This window comes from Sorex fumeus, unplaced genomic scaffold, assembly GCF_029834395.1.
Source record: "Sorex fumeus unplaced genomic scaffold, SorFum_2.1 ptg000044l, whole genome shotgun sequence".
NCBI lineage: Eukaryota > Metazoa > Chordata > Mammalia > Eulipotyphla > Soricidae > Sorex > Sorex fumeus.
Window position 1 is genome coordinate 14,096,008 of NW_026606101.1, and position 17,892 is coordinate 14,113,899.

The 17,892-nt window shown below is 53.8% G+C and overlaps 1 protein-coding gene across 1 annotated transcript; it reads right to left on the minus strand.

The window, feature by feature from the left end:
• Window positions 1–5,769: 5,769 nt before the first annotated feature.
• On the minus strand, window positions 5,770–17,005 carry LOC130030436 (cytochrome c oxidase subunit 4 isoform 2, mitochondrial-like). Its single transcript, XM_056121721.1, has 5 exons — window positions 16,912–17,005; window positions 15,915–16,005; window positions 13,820–13,984; window positions 9,742–9,873; window positions 5,770–5,944 (listed from the first exon to the last, which is right to left on the minus strand). The coding sequence occupies exons 2-5, from the start codon at window positions 16,003–16,005 to the stop codon at window positions 5,808–5,810; spliced, it is 525 nt and encodes a 174-aa protein (XP_055977696.1). The 5' UTR covers window positions 16,912–17,005; the 3' UTR covers window positions 5,770–5,807.
• Window positions 17,006–17,892: the final 887 nt, after the last annotated feature.

Here is a 17,892-nt window from a genome sequence, read left to right on the forward strand (position 1 = left end):
CTCCTAACCCAGTGTAATTCCTGAGCACCATTGTACGTGACTCAAGAAACAAAACAAAGTAGTATCAAGGTTGGCACTTTTTTTTTTATTCTATTTTATTTTTTATTAAAGAACAATGAGTTACAAAGTTGATAGTTGCATTTTTTTGACAGTCCCTTGGCGTTTATTTTTTTGTAAATTGTGATATATTTCTTTTTTTTTTTTTTTAGATAACAACAAAGTCTCCAATGGAGACGTTACTGGGCCCGCTCGAGCAAATCGACGATCAACGGGAGGGCCTTTACCTTTACCTTTACAATTTTTTGTGCTTGGGTTTCGATTATACAATGATCAAATACCCATCCCTCCACCAGTGCCCATTTTCCACCACCATGGATAATATCCCTCCCACCCCCATCCCTCCCATCCCACCCTGCCTCTGCCTCTGTGGCAGGGCAATCCCTTGTGTTCTCTTTCTCCTTTTGGGTGTTGTGGTCTGCAAAAGAGGCTTTGAGTGGCAAACATGTTCAGTCCATAGTCTACTTTCAACATGCATCTCCCCTCCTGGGAGGATCCTCCAAACACCCTTTATTTGGTGCTCCCTTCTCTATCTGAGCTGCCCTTTCCCCTAGAATGCCTGGCTGGCCTCTAAGCTGTAGAGTAATCCTCCTGGTGCTGATCTCAGCTATTCTTGGGTATTAATCTCATACTTTGTTACTTTATATCCCCCAGATGAATGCAATCTTTCTATGTCTATCCCTCTCTTTCTGACTCATTTCGCTTAGCATGATACTTTCCATGTTGTACCACTTGTATATAAATTTCATGACTTCATCTTTTCTAACAGCTACATAGTACTCCATTGTGTAGATGTACCAAAGTTTCGGCACTTTTTTTTAATCATTGTCTGAAACCCATCTGCACTCTAATATGCTCATGTTTCTACACAACGCAGATGCACTGTGGCCCCTGCAGAAAACGCAAAACACCTGTGAAACACTCTCCAAATACCAGAATCTGTCCTGAGGCCCCTAATGCAACAGTTCACAGAAGTACAGGTTCAGCCACCATCACTGAGACACAGGAGGCCATCAGTAAAATGCAGGCGTGAATCACCTGCATTTCCAAAATAAATGACTCCTTTGGAGGGCCAGAAAGATAGTACAAAGGTTACTTGCTCGCCTTGCATGCAGCCAAGACAGATTCAATCCCTAGTACTGTGTTTTGTTCCCAGAACTCCACCAAGAACAATCCCTAAAGCACCACCAGGTGTGACCGCAAAAGAAAAACTAAAAAACCAAAAAACCACCAAAACCCCAAATGACTCCATTTAGGTTTTTTGTTGTTGGTGGTGGTGGTGGTAGTTTCGTTTTTGGGTTTTTTGTTGTTGATGTTGTTGGGGGTGGGGGGCACACTTGGCTGTCCTCAGACCTGACTCCTGGCTCTTTACTCGAGGATTACTTTTGACAGTCTCAGAAGACCATAAGGGCGCCGGGATCAAAATCAAACCCAGGAGGCTGGAGTGATAGCACAGCGGGTAGGGCATTTGCCTTGTGCGTGGCCGGCCCAGGTTCGATTCCCAGCATCCCATATGGTCCCCTGAGCACTGCCAGTAGTGATTCCTGAGTGCAAAGCCAGGAGTAACCCCTGAGCATCACCGGGTGTGACCCGAAAAGCCAAAAAAAAAAAAAATCAAACCCAGGTCAACCACACACAAGGCAAGCCCCACTGCCTATCGCTCTGGTCACTCCATTTAGATTTTTTATTGTTGTTTCCCTTGTGAGTCATGGGTTCACACCCCACCCTACCCCAGAGCCTTGCACAGGTCAGATAGATGCCCTACCCTTCACACCACATCCTCGCAAAACCCCTTTTTTGGAATGACCCAGTTTCTGGTGGGTTATTTTTAGCTTTTTTTTTCTTTTTGGATCACACCCAGTGATGCTCAGGAGTTACTCCTGACTCTGCAATCAGGAATTACTCCTGGTGTGGCTCAGGGGACCAAGAGGGGATGCCACAGATCAAACCCAGGTTGGCCAGGTGCAAAGCAAAGGCACCGCTGTACTATCGCATGGGCCCCTGGAATGACCCAGTTTCTGTACTTCCACTTCCAGGACGGTGATGCCGATGTGTTTTTCCCTATTTCTCCTGCTAAGCAGCGTGAGAAAACTCTGAAAGGTGACAAGAAGGTGGACGGCGGGGTCGAGTTGTCATATGAAGCTTTTCCAGGCTTCTACCTCACAGGTCCTGAGTCCCCCAGAAACGGGGAGCTGGCGGTCTGCAAAATCAGTCTCCTCTCTTTTGTTGTAGCTGCTGCTGCTGGCGTGTGTGTGTGTGTGTGTGTGTGTGTGTGTGTGTGTGTGTGTGTGTGTGTTTGCCCAGTGGCGCTCAGGGCTTACTCTTGGCTCTGTGCTCAGGGGTCACTCCTATCTCGTGAACTTCTGCCCAGCACAGGTCTCCTTCAAGGGGCTTTATTTATTTTTTTCATTTGTTTATTTTTTTTCTCTAGGTATTACCATTAGCCTGCCCAATATTTTCTCAAAGACGCTTTACCAGTTATCGATATATTGCATCTTGCATCAAATCCGACCTTCTTATGATGAGCCTGGAGGTTAAGGCCAGTTCCGAACCTTGCCTCCTTTAGAGGCTTTGTTTGGCTTTGCCAGTAGAGGGCGCGAGAGGGGACACTTTAGGAAGAGGCGCGTGAGCGCAGCTCTTGCTTCTGCGCCGAGGTTGTAGGTGTGAGACTTGGGGTGTGCGGGGGCGGGGGTCTCTTAAAGGCTCTTAAAGGTCAGTATGTAGCGCCTATCAGCCACCTTGCGGGCCCCACGCCTCAGATATCTCCTAGGACAAATGCCACGTCCTCACGGATCACGATGAACCCCAGTCCCAGCTGCCCCCAGTCTCCGCGGGCTGCCTCCTGCTCGCCAGCCCCCCCACCCCACACACACACCCCAGTGACCCGGTGACTCTGGACAGCTGTGGCCCAGGTGGCAGAGCCGTGCAGTGGGTTCCCACCACACCCACTCCAGCTGCATCTGAACCCTAGCCTGGGGAAGACGCCCCCACACTCTCTTGCAGACCCTCTTCAGTGTTCTTCTTTGGGGTTTGCTTTTGGATCACGTTGTACTCAGAGGTGCTTTTGGGGGGACGATGCCTCTCTGGGGGTCGAACCCAGTCCCCAGACGCAGAGCATGTGCATCAGCCCTCTGATCTTGAACATTCTCTTTACTTCTTTTTTTGGGGGGCTGGGGGGTCACACCTGGTGTTGCACAGGGGTTCCTCCTGGCTCTGCATTCAGGAATTACTCCTGGCAGTGCTCAGGGATATGGGATGCTGGAAATTGAACCTGGGTCGGCCGCGTGCAAGGCAAATGCCCTACCCGCTGTAGTATCACTCCAGCCCCAATTCTCTTTACCTCTTTATCCTTCCTCATTCTATCTGAATATTCTTTCTGTTGGGCAGCACTTGTTTATTTGTTAGTCTTTGACTTGGAGACCACACCCCGGTGCTCGGGGGATGCTCCTGCGACACGGTCAGTATGTAGCGCCTATCAGCCAGTGCTGAGGGGTCCCTCCTGGTCACGCTCAGGGTACAGCATACTGTAAGCAAGACCACCCATCTCTCTGGGGGGTGCCCTTGTGCCAATGACCTGCGGCTTCCTCCTGTGTGGGTCCCCAAGATTACAGTGCACTGGAGGCCTGGGCTCTCCTTTCCTCCTGCTTCCTTCTCTTCGGACAGCCCGGCCTGAGTCACAGCCTAAAGGACGGTCGTAACTAATGTCCTCAACACCCACTTCTGCCCTTGTCTTCACCCTTCACAGGCATTACCCCAGGGAGGCTCTTTCCCCCTTTAATGCTTTCTTGGCATTTGCTCCTCAGATGACTCAAACTGATGCAATTCAGAATAACCTCCCACAAGGCTCTGTGTAAACTGCTCTCCACCCCAAGCCCACTCCCCTTCCCATCAATCAGTTCCCTCCCTCCCTCTCCCCAGGTCCCCCTGCTCTGTGGTCAGGATACCTTCCTTAAGCTTCCCAAATGGGCAAGCCAGTGCTCACCTCAGAACCGTTTTGTTTGTTGGGTCACACCCAGTGATGCTCAGAAGTTACTTAGCAGTGCTCAGGGGGCCATATGGGATGCCAAAGATCAAACCCGGGTCGGCCACATGCAACACAAATGCCCAACCCATGGTGCTATCACTCTGGCCCCAGACCTCAGCACATTCACACTTGCTCTTCTGTCTTTAACACAAGACCAGTTCCCTTATCACTCCAGGCTGTCATCTAAGAGGCCTTCAGCGACCACCCTGTCCCTGTCCCCTTTCAACTCCACCCCTGTGCCCTGCCATGTCTTCTGAGCACCACGTCACATCCCTATGTTGCTCTTACGCATCAATCTGTCTCCGTCTCCCTCCGTTAAGTCTTCCTCCGCTGTAAGCCCAGACTTGGTTTTGTTCACTGCTGCAATTAGGGGCTTGCATTAGTACCTGACATACAGTAGGCACTCAGGAAAAATTTCTTTCCAGTGATGAAGTTCAGTGATAAAAGAACCTCTCTGTCTAAGGAAGGCCCTGGATTCTGAGAGAGAGAGAGAGAGAGAGAGAGAGAGAGAGAGAGAGAGAGAGCGCTGGGGGGAGAGAGAATAGTCAACACAGAGTTTTTTTTTCTTTTTGGGTCACACCCAGCGATGCTCAGGGGTTACTCCTGACTCTGCACTCAGGAGTTACTCCTGGCGGTGCTTGTGGACCATTTGGGATGCTGGGAATCGAACCCGGGTCAGCTGCATGCAAGGGAAATGCCCTACCTGCTGTGCTATTGCTCTAGCCCCAACACATATATTTTAACTGAATGAATGAATGAATGAATGAATGTTACTGCCTTTGCTCATGCTCATCTCAGTCCTTCCCTTCTTCCTGCCTTTCCACCTGTTCCTTAGAACTCAGCTCTCCAGTGGGCACTGCTCAAGGGCTGGCGAGCATGCCTTGCACGAGGCCCGAGCCCAGCACCGCCCCACAGCCCAATGCCAACAGCCACACACAGCACCGCATGGCCAGGCTGAATGCCAAGCCATCAGGCTCACACAGTTGGGCTGAGAATGAGCAGGACTGGCCCCTGGTTGCACTGAACGCTGCTGGGGAGCCTGGGAACCCCTCTCAATACACCCAAATCAAGACTCTACTCCAGCTTTAGCTCCTCCAGGAAGCCTTCCCAGATTAGCTGAACTCTGAGCTCCTGGAAAATAAACATTTTCCTTGCCCCTCATCCACTGCACTGCCCAATTTGGGGTGTAATGTAGGTTGGTGGGCAAAGATCAAGGTACAGATTGAAGAGGGGTCCCAGGTGGGCAAAGGTACAGGTTGAAGAGGGCTGGAATAATAGTACAGCAGGTAAGGTGTTTGCCTTGCATGCGACCAACTCAGGTTTGATTCCCGGCATCTCATATGGTCCCCAAAACCCACCAGGTGTGATCCCTAAGTGCAGAGCCAGGAATAAGCCCTGAACACTGCCAGATGTGGCCCCCCAAACCAAAATAAAAAAATAGAAGCAAAGTGTAGGTTGCAGGCAGGAGAGAACAGGGGTCAGAGATAGTACAGAGAGTCTTGCGCTTGCCTGGCATGTGGCCAGCCTAGGTTCAATCCGGGCACCCCATATGGTTCCCCAAACCCTCCAGGAGTAATGCCTGAGCACAGAGCCAGACGTAAGTCCTGAGCACTGCCCGGTGTGTCCAAAAAATCAAAAGGCAGGAGAGAGAGCAGAGCGGCTTTATTGGGCTTTGGGGAGAGGGCCTGCACGGGCTGGGCTGGTGGGGTTGTGGGCGCTGTGGTCGTCACTTTTTCCACTCCTTCTTCACGTAGTCCCAGCGGGAGGCAGGGCCCTGCACGGGGTTGCCCTTCATGTCCAGGATGCGCTGCAGCTGCTGGGCCTTCCGCTCCTCGGTCAGCGTGATGGGCTTCTTCGGGAAGACTGCAGGGGCAGCGGGACACAGGGGTGCTTAGCGCCCGGGCATACCCTCTCCACCCTGGGCAGAGCTCAGCGGTGGGCTGGGTCACCCCCACACAGGTACCCCATTCCACCAAGCCCACCCCCACCAGACTGCCAGAGACCCCAGGAGTCAAGTCCAGCTTTGCCTTCTGCCCACGGGAGAATGGGGCTTCAGTCCTTCCTTTCTGAGCCTCAGTTTTTCCACCCCTCACCTCTGTAATTGTAGGAGCAGTGGCTTGAGGGGTGTTTTGGGGGTGGGTTTTTTTTTTTTTTGCACTCAAGAATTACTCCTAGTGGTGCTTAGGGGACTATAGAGGATGCCAGGGATCGAACCCAGGTTGGCAGCATGCTAAGCAAATGCCCGACCTGCTGTACTATGACTCTGGCCCCTTAGGGGTAATGGGTTTGGGGCCACGCCTGGCTATGTTCAGAGTTTACTCCTGGCTCTGAGCTCAGAATCAAGGAACACTGGTTTTAAGCCTCCTGGATTCAAATCCCAGCTCACACTCCATTGCTGTGTCACTTTGAACAAGCGACTGCAAGACTGGAAGGGTCTGAGCCACGACTTGTCTGTGACAGGCCCTCCTGGCTAGGGTGGTGGAGACTGGGTCACTCTATGAATACCTGAACCATGCAGTTGCTGCTAAGTTTACAACCACTGAGTCACTACAGCATCCAAGAGGAGGTTCCTTTCCTTTTCTTTTTGCTTTTTCTTTTCCTTCCCCCTCCCCCACCCCCCACAAGTGGTTGGGAATAGTAGACTGGAAAGAAGTATTCACTTAAAAATCAGGAAAGCGACTGGGGCTGGAATGATAGCACAGCGGGTAGAACGTTTGCCTGGCACTTCGATTCCCAGCATCTCGTATGGTTCCCCGAGCATCACCAGGAGTAATTCCTGAGTGCATGAGCCAGGAGTAACCCCTGAGCATCGCTGGGTGTGAGCCAAAAAGCAAAATAAAATAAAATAAAATAAAATAAAAAATCAGGAAAGCAATCAGCTTAATCAATGGCTGAATAAGTAGCAGTACTCCTACATTATGAAAAAAAAAATAGGCAAGTACAGGGCCAGTGAGAGAGTGTCTGCCTTGCAGACAGCTGACCCGAATTCCATCCTTAGCATCCCATATGGTCCCCAGAGCACTGTCAGGAGTGATTCCTGAGAGTAAGTCCTGAGTATCACTGAGCATGGCCCAATCCCTGTCCGCCCCCCGCCCCGACCCCAACACACACAAAACAAAAAAAAAAAAAAGAATCAGGGAAGAAGCCTGGAGAGTTTGTGCCAGGTTGAGGCTCTTGGCTAACCCTGTTCTGATCCCCAGCTCCACACATGGTTCTGACTTCTAGGAGTGATCCCTGCACCACCAGGTCTGACCCCAAAGTACCAAATAAATAAATCAGGGAAGAGACTGGGACTTAAAGCAACTGCCCAACAAGAACTGACCTGAGTTCAGGGCTGAAGAGGTAGTACCGTGGGTAGCACATTTGCCTTGCTTGCAGCCTACCTGGGCTCCATCTCTGGCATCTCTGAGCCCTCAGTGCAGAGCCCAGAGCACCACCCAGTATGCCCACCCCCCCCCACCAAAAAAAAAAAGGAAAAATAAGAAAAGACAAAAAAAAATACTAAGTAACTCCTGGCAGTGCTCAGGCACTGTATGTGGTGCCAAGAATTTGAATCAGGGTTGGCCACATCAAGGCAAGTGCCCTACCCGCTGTACTACAATCTCTCCAGCCCTATTGCTGGTACTTTCTATCCCTCCTTATGGGTAGGCAAGCAGGAAAAGACATCTTTTTTTTATTATTTGCTTTTTGGGTCACACCCAACGATGCTCAGGGGTTACTCCTGGCTCTGCACTCAGGAATTAATCCTGGGGGTGCTCAAGGGACCATATGGTATGCCTGGGTTCGAACCCAGGTCAACCAAGTGCAAGGTAAACACACTCCCTGCTATACTATTGCTCCAGCACAAAAAAAAATAGATCTTTTAGAATCAAACTTTGAGCTAGACTAGAATTTCCCCCAACGACTCTCATGCAGAGTCGGAATCCTACCAGACGTCTATGAAGAAGAAATTAGATGAGTCTATAAAAAGAGAAGTCAGCCGAGGCAGAGACCACCAGCTCTGCCCCCACACCTTTGCCTGTTCCCAACACAGCACAAGCCAGGGTGGGCCTCAGACTCCCTGGAGGATGCTAAGCAGATCGCTGCACCCACCCCTCAGTGGATCCAATGAGGGTCAGAGAACTTGCATTTCTCACAAACTCCCAAGTGAAATGAAAGGGGTCACTCCTGGTCTGGAGATGCACAGGGGTTATTCCTAGCTCTGCACTCAGGAGTTACTCCTGGCGGTGCTCAGGGGACCATATGGGATGCTGGGAATCGAACCCGGGTCGGCCGCGTGCAAGGCAAACACCCTACCTGCTGTGCTATCACTCCAGCCCCAGGCAACTTAGAATCTTAAAGAGGAACGTGGACTCCCTCTCCCTCTTGACTAGAATTTAGATGTGATGGCTGGAGTTGGAGTGTGGAGTCATCTTGAATGCTAAGAATCCTGGCAAGCTGCAGGGTAAGGAAGGCAGAACGAGACATAGAGAAGAGTCACAGAGAAGAGTCACTATGGTCCTTGATACTTGATTCTGTCTTTGATCTTTTCAGTGAGAGAAGAACAGTTTCTATCTTGCGAGGGTTCTCATGTGTTGGGAACTCAACATCAAGCAGTATGTTAAGAAATTCAGGGGCTGGAGCTATAGTACAGTGGGTAGGGTGTTTGCCTTGCACGCAGCCGACCCAGGCTCGATTCCCGGAGTCCCAGATGGTCTCCCTGTTAGGACAGGACAGCCTCGGACTGGGCCAAGGACAATGAAGATAGTAAAGTTTCCACTCAGGGCTTTCCTATCTGCTTGTTCTGGGAGGAATGTACGGGCCCCTGAGCTATGAAACAGATGGCTGTCACGGGTCCGGGCTCAGCCCTCGGACCAGATATCGCATGAAGCCCGCAGCAGGCACTTACATAAATTGTGACCTTCAAATCTGCTGTAACGGCCGACGTGGGCCTATATAAGTAACCCCTATACTTTGGGTTGGGATATGGCCTCTCACACGGGACCTGGGTATTGCTGTGTGTGTGCACGACCCTGGCTAGCCAGCTTAATAAACTGCCTGCTTGCTGATTGCATTCCTGTGTGGTTCTTGTCTGAGGTCGGAGATCCAGAACCGTGTCCTAACACCCCGAGCACTGCCAGGAGTAATTCCTGAGTGCAGAGCCAGGTGTGGCCCAAAAAGCCAAAAAAAAAATCGTAGTCAATAACAGCATAGTAAGGATACATCCATGACACTGTGTTAGCCACTATATCTCTCACTAATCTTCCCACAAGCCCTGAGATATCCCCATTTTATTATTCTAATGTGTATTGCTCCCATTTGATTGATTGATATTATTACAGGGGATACCACACTCAGTAATGGGCAATTCCCGGCTCTGTGCTCAGGAGTGACACCTCGCAGTGCTCAGGGGACCATATGTGGTGCCAGGCATTGGAGCCAGGCAAGGCAAGCACCTTACCTCCTGAATTATCTCTTTGGCTCACTATTGTCCCCATTTCACAGAAGAAGATCATTGAGGCCCAGAGAGGTAGAGTCCTCCCATTCCAAACCAGGCATCTGTGCTCTGCCTATTACCCCACACCTCTCTGGGGACCTTTCAAGTAGCATGACTCCCTTATTTGAGCGTAGCTCTTGACGACAGCCAGACAGCAGCAGCCAAGTCGGGCATGGTCATTCACCATAGACGCGCTGCCACCAAATCAGCAGAGCCGTGAATCCAACGAAGAAGAAGAGTCCCCCCATCACTGTCTTCCACTCATTGGAGCGATGGTTCATCTCTGCGAAGGTCTCGTGGAACTGGAGTCTGTACACTGTGGAGGTCAGGGGGTAGGGGAGAAGAAGGCAAGCCAGGTGCAGGCATTTCAGTTTTTGGCCCCAGGGACCCCCACCCACAGCAGAGTTGGGTTTTTTTTTTATCCAGCAAATTATCTTTCTCTGTCTCTCATTGTCTTTCTCTCTCTGTCTCTCTGTCTCTGTCTATCTCTCTGTCTCTGTCTGTCTCTCTGTCTCTGTCTGTCTCTCTGTCTCTCTGTCTCTCTCTCTCTTCATGTATGTCCTTCTCCCAGAAATTAAACCTGGGTGGGGGGAATGGAAAAGGAATTGGACCTGTGTCTCCTGCACATCAGTCAGCCTGTTGCCCTATTCCTCTGGTCCCCATTCAATGGACTCTTACCGAGCATCCACTCTGTACAAAGATGGCCAAGACCTGGTTACAGCCATAAATAAGCCAGAAGGAAGCACTGAGCACCCCTAGTGGTACTCAGGGGACCAAGTAGTGCTGGGGATTGGACCCAGGGGTCCCGGATGTACCAGGAGCTCAGTTATTGAGCTGTCTCTCTGACTCTTTTGGGGTTTTTTTTGGGGGGTCACACCCAGTGATGCTCAGGGTTTTCTCCTGGTTTTGCACTCATGAATTACCCCTGGGGTGCTCAGAGGACCATATGGGATGCTGGGGATCAAACCCGGGGTGGCCGCGTGCAAGGCAAACGTCCTACCCGCAAGTGCTATTGTTCTAGTCCCTCTCTGACCTTTTGTGGTCATCCTCTGCCCACAGTTGAATTCTAAAGCATTTCCCATCTCTCTCCGCAGCAGTGCTCAGAGGCCAGGATCCACTCTACTTGGCCTGGCTCTGCAGTCAGATGATTCAGGGATCTATCACTCATTGGGGGACCCGGTCATGCTGGGGATCAAACCTGGGCTCCCGCCAGCAAAAGTTGCCTTGCATGCATCCTGAGTCCCCTACCCAGCTTCCTTAATTCAGACTTCCATCAAACTGTTCCTGACCTTGGCTTCCCTCATCTAGAGAGATGTTTTTATTCCTCTGGTTTCTTATTTTTACGGGGGGGGGGCACACCCCATGATACTGGGGGGTTATTCCTGGCTCTGCACTCAGGAATTACTCCTGGCTTTGCTTGGGGGACCATACGGGATGCGGGGGATTGAACTCTGGTTAGCCGCATGCAAGGCAAACGCCCTCCCCACTGTACTATCACTCTGGCCCCTTGTTTTGTTTTTTAAAGTTTTGGGCCCACCCTGGCAGTGCTCAGGACTTACTCCTGGCTCTGTGCTCACTCGTGGCTGGGCTCAACCAAGTGAATATGCAGGGCAAATGCCCCACCTGCTCCAGTCTTACTGCTGATCTTTCTTCCTCGCCTACAAATCTCAGAGAATGAGGAATCTTCACTCTCCGATTCCCGGAACCTAGACCGGAGCTGAGAATGGTCCAGCAGTGGTTCAGAACTGCTCCTCCTCACCCCCCTCCTGAACAAATGAATACCTGAGGTCCTGCTTGAGAATCCTAGGGAAATCACACAGGGTCACTGCCCTCAAAGTAATCAGACTACAGGGGACAGGCTTTCCAGCCAAGGGGACAGGCCAGGCCAGGAGGACTGTAGGCCTGATTCCAGGAAGGGGCGGAAGCCTGGTGAGCTGGAGTTTGAGGGCGTTTGTCAGAGGGAGTAATGTGTGGAGACAAGCAGAGGCGGGCAGGGAAAGAGTCGGGATGGGACGAAAAGAAACGAGATGGGCGGGCGGGGTGGGACGTGCAGAACAGCAGGGAACGCAGCGTTTCTGAGGCCGAAGGCGAAGTCGTAAATGCCAGGCCCACGTCCAGACTCGAAACCCGGCAGCAGCCGCACCCTGCTGGGCCCCTTAGTGCCGTCCTGCCGCGCCAGCCCTAGCGACGATGCAGGAAGCCTGTGGAAGCAGCCTCCCTCGTCAAGGGTCCCTGCCCCCCTGCTCAGCCCCTTCCACAGTCACGGGTGTGAAGTGTCTGTGACGTGTTTCTCTCACAACCGCTCAGACTGGCCGAGTCAGCGGCTCCACCACCACTGGACGCTGTGCCCCAGGGCAAATCTCAGTGTCCTCCTTCTTGAAACGGGGGCATAGTTCTCTCCGAGGGCTCCTGGCAGGTGAGGTGAGCTCATACCTGGCATACTCTCAGCACCCAATAAGCACTGAGTTGTGTCTATCATCATTTTTTTTTCTTTTTGGGTCACACCCGGCGAAGCACCAGGGTTCCTCCTAGCTCTGCACTCAGAAATTACTCCTGGCAGTACTCAGGGGACCATATGGGATGCTGGGAATCGAACCCGGGTCAGCCGCATGCAAGGCAAATGTCTCCCCACTGAACTATCGCTCCAGCCCCTATTGTCATTTATTATTACTCGAAAACAGCTCTCTTGCCTCCTATTCCTTGTGCCATGTCTCCACTATCTCTCCCTGGACCACTAACTCCATCCTCCACCCCCACCCCCACCCCCAGCCAGGGGCCTCTCCCTCTCAGAGCGCTGGGCCAGAACCCCACTCCTTGAGGCAGAAGGAACGAGGGTGCAGCTCTCCCCGGGTGAGGAGATCCGCAGCCCCGGAGAGCATGAACACATGTGGGGACACCTTAGCTCTCAGAGTCTGTCCCTGGAGTGCAGAGTGTGTCACGGGGGAAGGGGCAGGGGCAGAGGGGCAGCCCCGAGCTGCTTCCACAGACAGACTCCATAGGCACTGATGATGCCCACACGCACCCGGGCACAGGGGCCAGGCTGGAAAGGAGACTAACACAGGAGGCTAACTTGCGTGTGTGTGTGTGTGTGTGTGTGAGAGAGAGAGAGAGAGAGCGCGCGCATGCATGCACTTTGCATGTTCCCCTGTGCCCATCATTCTCAGCACATTAAATAAATATGCAAAGACATTGCTAATGAAAAATCAAAGCTAGTGGCAGAGATCCTTGGGGAGAGGAACTACTTTTGGTTCGGGCCTGGCGCACCCCACCCCACCTCACCCCACCTTGTCAGGACAAGCTTCAGATCTTTATCCAGAATCTGAATTTCCAGGGGCGGGGAGGTGAACTGGGCCGGGGAAGGTGCCCAGGAAGCAGAGAGAACGGAAGAAGCTGTGGGATTGGAGAGGGAAGCCAGGGTGAAGCGAATGAGTCAAACCCTCAACCTCCCCCCTCCCCCCAAACACACACGTCACACTGCCCGGGCCAGGGGTTAAGGTCAGTTGTTGGTGGAGCTCTGAGGTCTAGATGTCGCCAAGGAAGAGAAGCCCGAGGCAGGCTCTGTGGGCTCCAGACCTGCCTCTCAGTCTGTGCTGCCATAAGTGTTTGCCCCCTCACAGCAGACCACAGACATGGAGGAGAGAGTAAAGGAGTGAATGGACAAGTGAAGGGTGAATGAATGAATGAGTGAAGGAGTGAATGAACGAGTGAAGGAAGTATGAACTAGGGAAGGGTGTATGAACAAGTGAAGGATGAATAAATGGAGTGAAGGATGAATGAATGAATGGAGTGAATGAACAAGTGAAGGATGTATGAACAAGTGAAGGATGAATGAGTGAGTGAAGAAGTGAAGGATTAATGAAGGAGTGAAGGATTAATGAATGAATGAATGGAGTGAATGAACAAGTGAAGGATGAATGAGTGAGTGAAGGAGTGAAGGATTAATGAAGGAGTGAAGGATGAATGAATGGAGTGAAGAAGGAGTGGATGAACGAGTGAAAGATGTATGAACAAGGATGAATGAATGAATGAATGAAAGATGCATGAACAAATGAAGGATGAATGAGTGAAGGAATGAATGAACGAGTGAAAGATGCATGAACAAGTGAAGGATGAATGAATGAATGAAAGATGAATGAACAAAGGCAAGCTTCCCAGGAAGCGTGGGGTCTGTGGGGATTTCTGACTGTCTTGGGGTCGGGATCCCACCTTCCCTGCCCACGCTCCCTGGCAGAGTCCCCCCCAGCGCACCCCCCGGTACCTACAGGCCACCTTCTCGGCGTGGCTCAGCTGGGCCCAGCTGCCCTTCTCCTTCTCCTTCAGGGCCCGCTGCTCAGCGCTGAGCTCCGTGCAGAAGGGCTCGTTGGGCATGGGGTAGGAGCGCTGGGCGTGGTAGTCAGTGTACGGGGGCATCTTCTCCTTACTGTGAGCTGTGGGCACAAAGGCCTTGATTGGAGGCTCTCCTGGGCTATCCCACCCCCCCTCCCCCCCAGTGATAGCAAGGCCGGCTGCGTTTACTGGGCCCTGACAGGTGCTGGGAGCCAGGCAGGGGCCTTAGGGGAGCGGCCTTCCTCAGGGGCCCGACTGTCTGGGAGACTGTTCGCTTGCGTTCACAAACAGGGAGACTGAGCAGCCAGGCACTGGGCTAAACTTCATTCACAGAGTCAGGAATGGGACTCTGGCTAAATCCAGCACCCACCTGCACCCGGCTTCCAACCCAAGGTTCCCCGGGAAGGTCTGAGGTGAGGAGGGCATGGCCGGTGGGGGCCAGAGTGAGTGAAGCCTCTGAGGTGAGGGGGGGGGAAACTGCTCCACAAGCTCTTTCCAGGTGCTCCCGTGGGCAGTCACAGGCACCCCGGAGTTCACTGGGTTTGGGGCCAGCTCCAGCCCATTAAGCCCCTCCAACTCACTGGGCTATACGGTCCTCATCAGCAAAGTGGGGGAAGGAGAGAAAAGACCTCACCCTTTTTTTAAAATTTTGTTTGGTTTTTTTCCTTTTCGGGTCACACCTGGCGATGCTCAGGGGTTACTCCTGGCTCATGCACTCAGGAATTACTCCTGGCAGTGCTCAGAGGACCATATAGGATGCTGGGAATCGAACCCGAGTCAGCCGCATGCAAGGCAAATGCCCTACCCGCTGTGCTATCGCCCCTTCACCCTCTTTTGGCGTCCTCTACTGTCAGTGCTCGGGGCTTCCTCCTGGCACTGCGCTCGAGGATCACTCCTGGAGAGGCTCAGGAACCATATGGGGTGCCGGGGGTCGAACCCCCGTGTGCCGCATGCGAGACAAACGCCTTCCACACTGTGCTATCACTCTGGCCCCAAGACCTCACACTCCTGTGGGAAGCTTCAGGACCATTCATGACACTCGTACATTGAGGTTGGTTTTGCTCTGCTTCCAAGCCCGGCTCTCCCTGAGGGTGAAACCTGTGGGCACCCCATGGGTGCTCAGGATAGCCAGGAGGAGACACAGCTCTAGGAGGGTCTGAGGGAAGCTGCCGCTGTTCATGGCCACCAGAGAGGCCCCTGAGTGGGGCACTGGAACTGCCACCTCTGAATCTCTAGGTCTCCCGGCCTCAGTATGTTCTCCTGAGAAACGGACATCAGAGCCCAGCACCCACGTCACACGGCTGTGATCTGAAGCCTGAAGGGTGCTTCTCAGCGCCAAAGGTTTCTCATAGCTTTGTGGGGTGCAATGGAGGTGACCAAAAGGCAGAAGGCCCTTCAGTGGCCTTGTGGGGCTCTCTCCTGCTTTGGGCTTTCTGGTCAGCACAGACACGGGGGTCTGTGAAGGAGCTGGAACCCCTGAGGGACCTGAGGGGCCACAGAGGTGCTGCCTGCTCACCCCGCAGCCTTGTGCACAGAGCAAGGAGTGGGACTGTGGAGAGTGGTTTCAGGATGGGCCCGGGGCAGCACACACAGACAGGGGCAGGCTGCAGCCAGAATCCTCTCAGGGCCGGAGAGACAGTGCAGCAGGGAGGGCATTGACCTTGCATGCAGCCAACCCAGGTTCCATCCCCAGTATCCGTTATGGTGTGCCCTGAGCACCGCCACAAGTGATTCCTGAGTGCAGAGCTGGGAGTAACCCCTGGGCACCGCCGGGTGTGTGCCCCTCAAAAAAACAAAAACACGGGCTGGAGCGATAGCACAGCGGGTGGGGCATTTGCCTTGCACACGGCCGACCCGGGTTCAGTTCCCAGAATCCCATATGGTCCCCCGAGCACCGCCAGGAGTGATTCCTGAGTGCAGAGCCAGGAGGAAGCCCTGAACATCGCCAGGTGTGGCCCCAAAACCAACACAAACAAACCCCCCCAAACCAGAATCCTCCCTCAGCTGGGAGAAAGGGCTGAGGGGTCTTACCGGCAGCAGTGGCGGCTCCTGGGCCGTGAGCAGCTCGGGTTCCGGGGCCCCCTCGCCGCAGCGCCAAGCTCCAGGCTGCTCTGAAGAACATCTGGGGTGGGAGGGGATGAGTCTCCCACCGCCCTCTGCCCCCAGGGCCCTTCTTTCAGTCAACGAGGGTGGAGTCTCAGGGTTCCCCTCAGCCACCCCCCTTGTCCTTCTCACTGTGTCTTGGGCCCCTCTGGGGGTCCCTGGCCGCCCCAGCTGTTGGCAACTCGCTCTGGGATCTCAGCCTCGGAGCAGGGGAGGCCACTGACCATTCCCACGGGGTCTGAGCAGCTGGGATGAGGGTGTGGGTGGGGGGTTCTGGCCCAGTCCCCCACTGGCTTGGACATGTGCCCCCTTGGGGAGGGAGGGAGGGAGGGAGTCCTGGGACTTCTCTTCCCAGGGCCATCTGCCAAGGTCTCAGCACAGACCACACAGAGCACCCCCACCTCTTCCCCCCCCCTAATTGGCTGCCTACGTGCACGCAGCCTGCTGTGCTGGGCTGGACGGGAAGACCGGGGGACCGGCCAGCGTCACCCCCACCCCATGAGGAAAGGCCCAGGGGGCCAGCATCTCCGTGGGCCTAGGGAAAGGGAAGGGGCTTTAAGGGAGGGTGAGAGGGACAGAAAAGTTCAGGCCCTGAGCAGAGAAAAGGGGGGGAGGGTTCCTGTTTCGGGGATGAGAGATGCCCCAACCCCCTTTCCGCACCCACATCTGGAGAGAGAAGAGAGAGAGGGGGTTCCCCTAAGTGGTTAGTGGGAGGCAGCTCACATCTGGGAAGGAGGGGGAGTCTCCCAAGGGAGAAGTGGGTGAGCGTCCCAGCCCAGGAGACAGTGGGGGGCGGGGGAGGGAGAGCACCCCCAAACCCATAAGCCCACCGGAGGCCTCAACTCTGACGATGTCCGAAGATCCCCCTCGCCCCCCCACACACACCCAGGTCCTCTTCGGTGGCAGCGACCACCCACTGACTCACCTTTGGCTCTGCAGAAGGTGCAGGAAGGCTGAGCCGGGAGTAACGGGAGGCTGCCAAGCGCCAACGGAGCAGCTCAGCGCCGGCCCGCCCGCCCGCCCCGCCCCGCAGCCTCGGGCCGCCCCTGCGTGGGAACGCGCTGCCCGCGGTCCCTGGGGCAGGCCCAGCTGGGAACTGCGAAGTGACTTTCCGCCTTCCCCCCCCCCCCCCCACACAGGGGTTCTGAGTCGGAGACCCCCCCCCCAAGGAGCCCTGCCCCGCCCCTCCCCCCCTGGCAGTGTGCTCCTGGCCCAGGTGGGCAGCTTTAGAAGCTGGCCCTTCCTGTCCCCACACCTCCCCTCGTGGCTGGTTCTTCCACCGAGAATGTTCTCTCCAAAAAAAACTAAAAAGGAATGTTTTCCCTGGGCCTTCGTAGACAAGAGTCTAGTCCCTGTTTCTGGTTTTGGAAGCTCACAAGGTCCTCCAACGTGACCATCTCCTGGGGCTCCGGTTAGCCAGCCAGCCCTCTGGGGACTATACTATTGCTCTAGGCCCCTCAAATGAATTTTATTTTGGGGGGAGCACACGCAGCAGTGCTCAAGGCTTATTCCTGGCTCTGCACTCAGCATTCACTCCTCGGGGGGCTCTGGGGAGCATATGAGATATGCCAGGGATTAAACCCAGGTTGACTGGTGCAAGGCAAGTGCTCACCCACTGTCCTGTCTCTCCAGCCTTCATCTCCATTCTTCACTTCAGCTACTGACACAAAGGGACAAGAAGAATCTCCCGACTCTCCCAAACACAGTGCTCTCGGTTCCTCTCAAGGCCCAGAGCCATCCGCTCGCTGCTAGTTACTTCTTGGAGCTGCTCCCGTTCCTCCCCACCCCCAAGAGAATTCCATATGATTCCCCCCGCCCCCTTTATTTGAACACCTTGGTTTGCAAAGTTGTTCACGATGCCTTTGTCACAGGCACTCAATATTCCAACACCAATCCCAACCCCGCT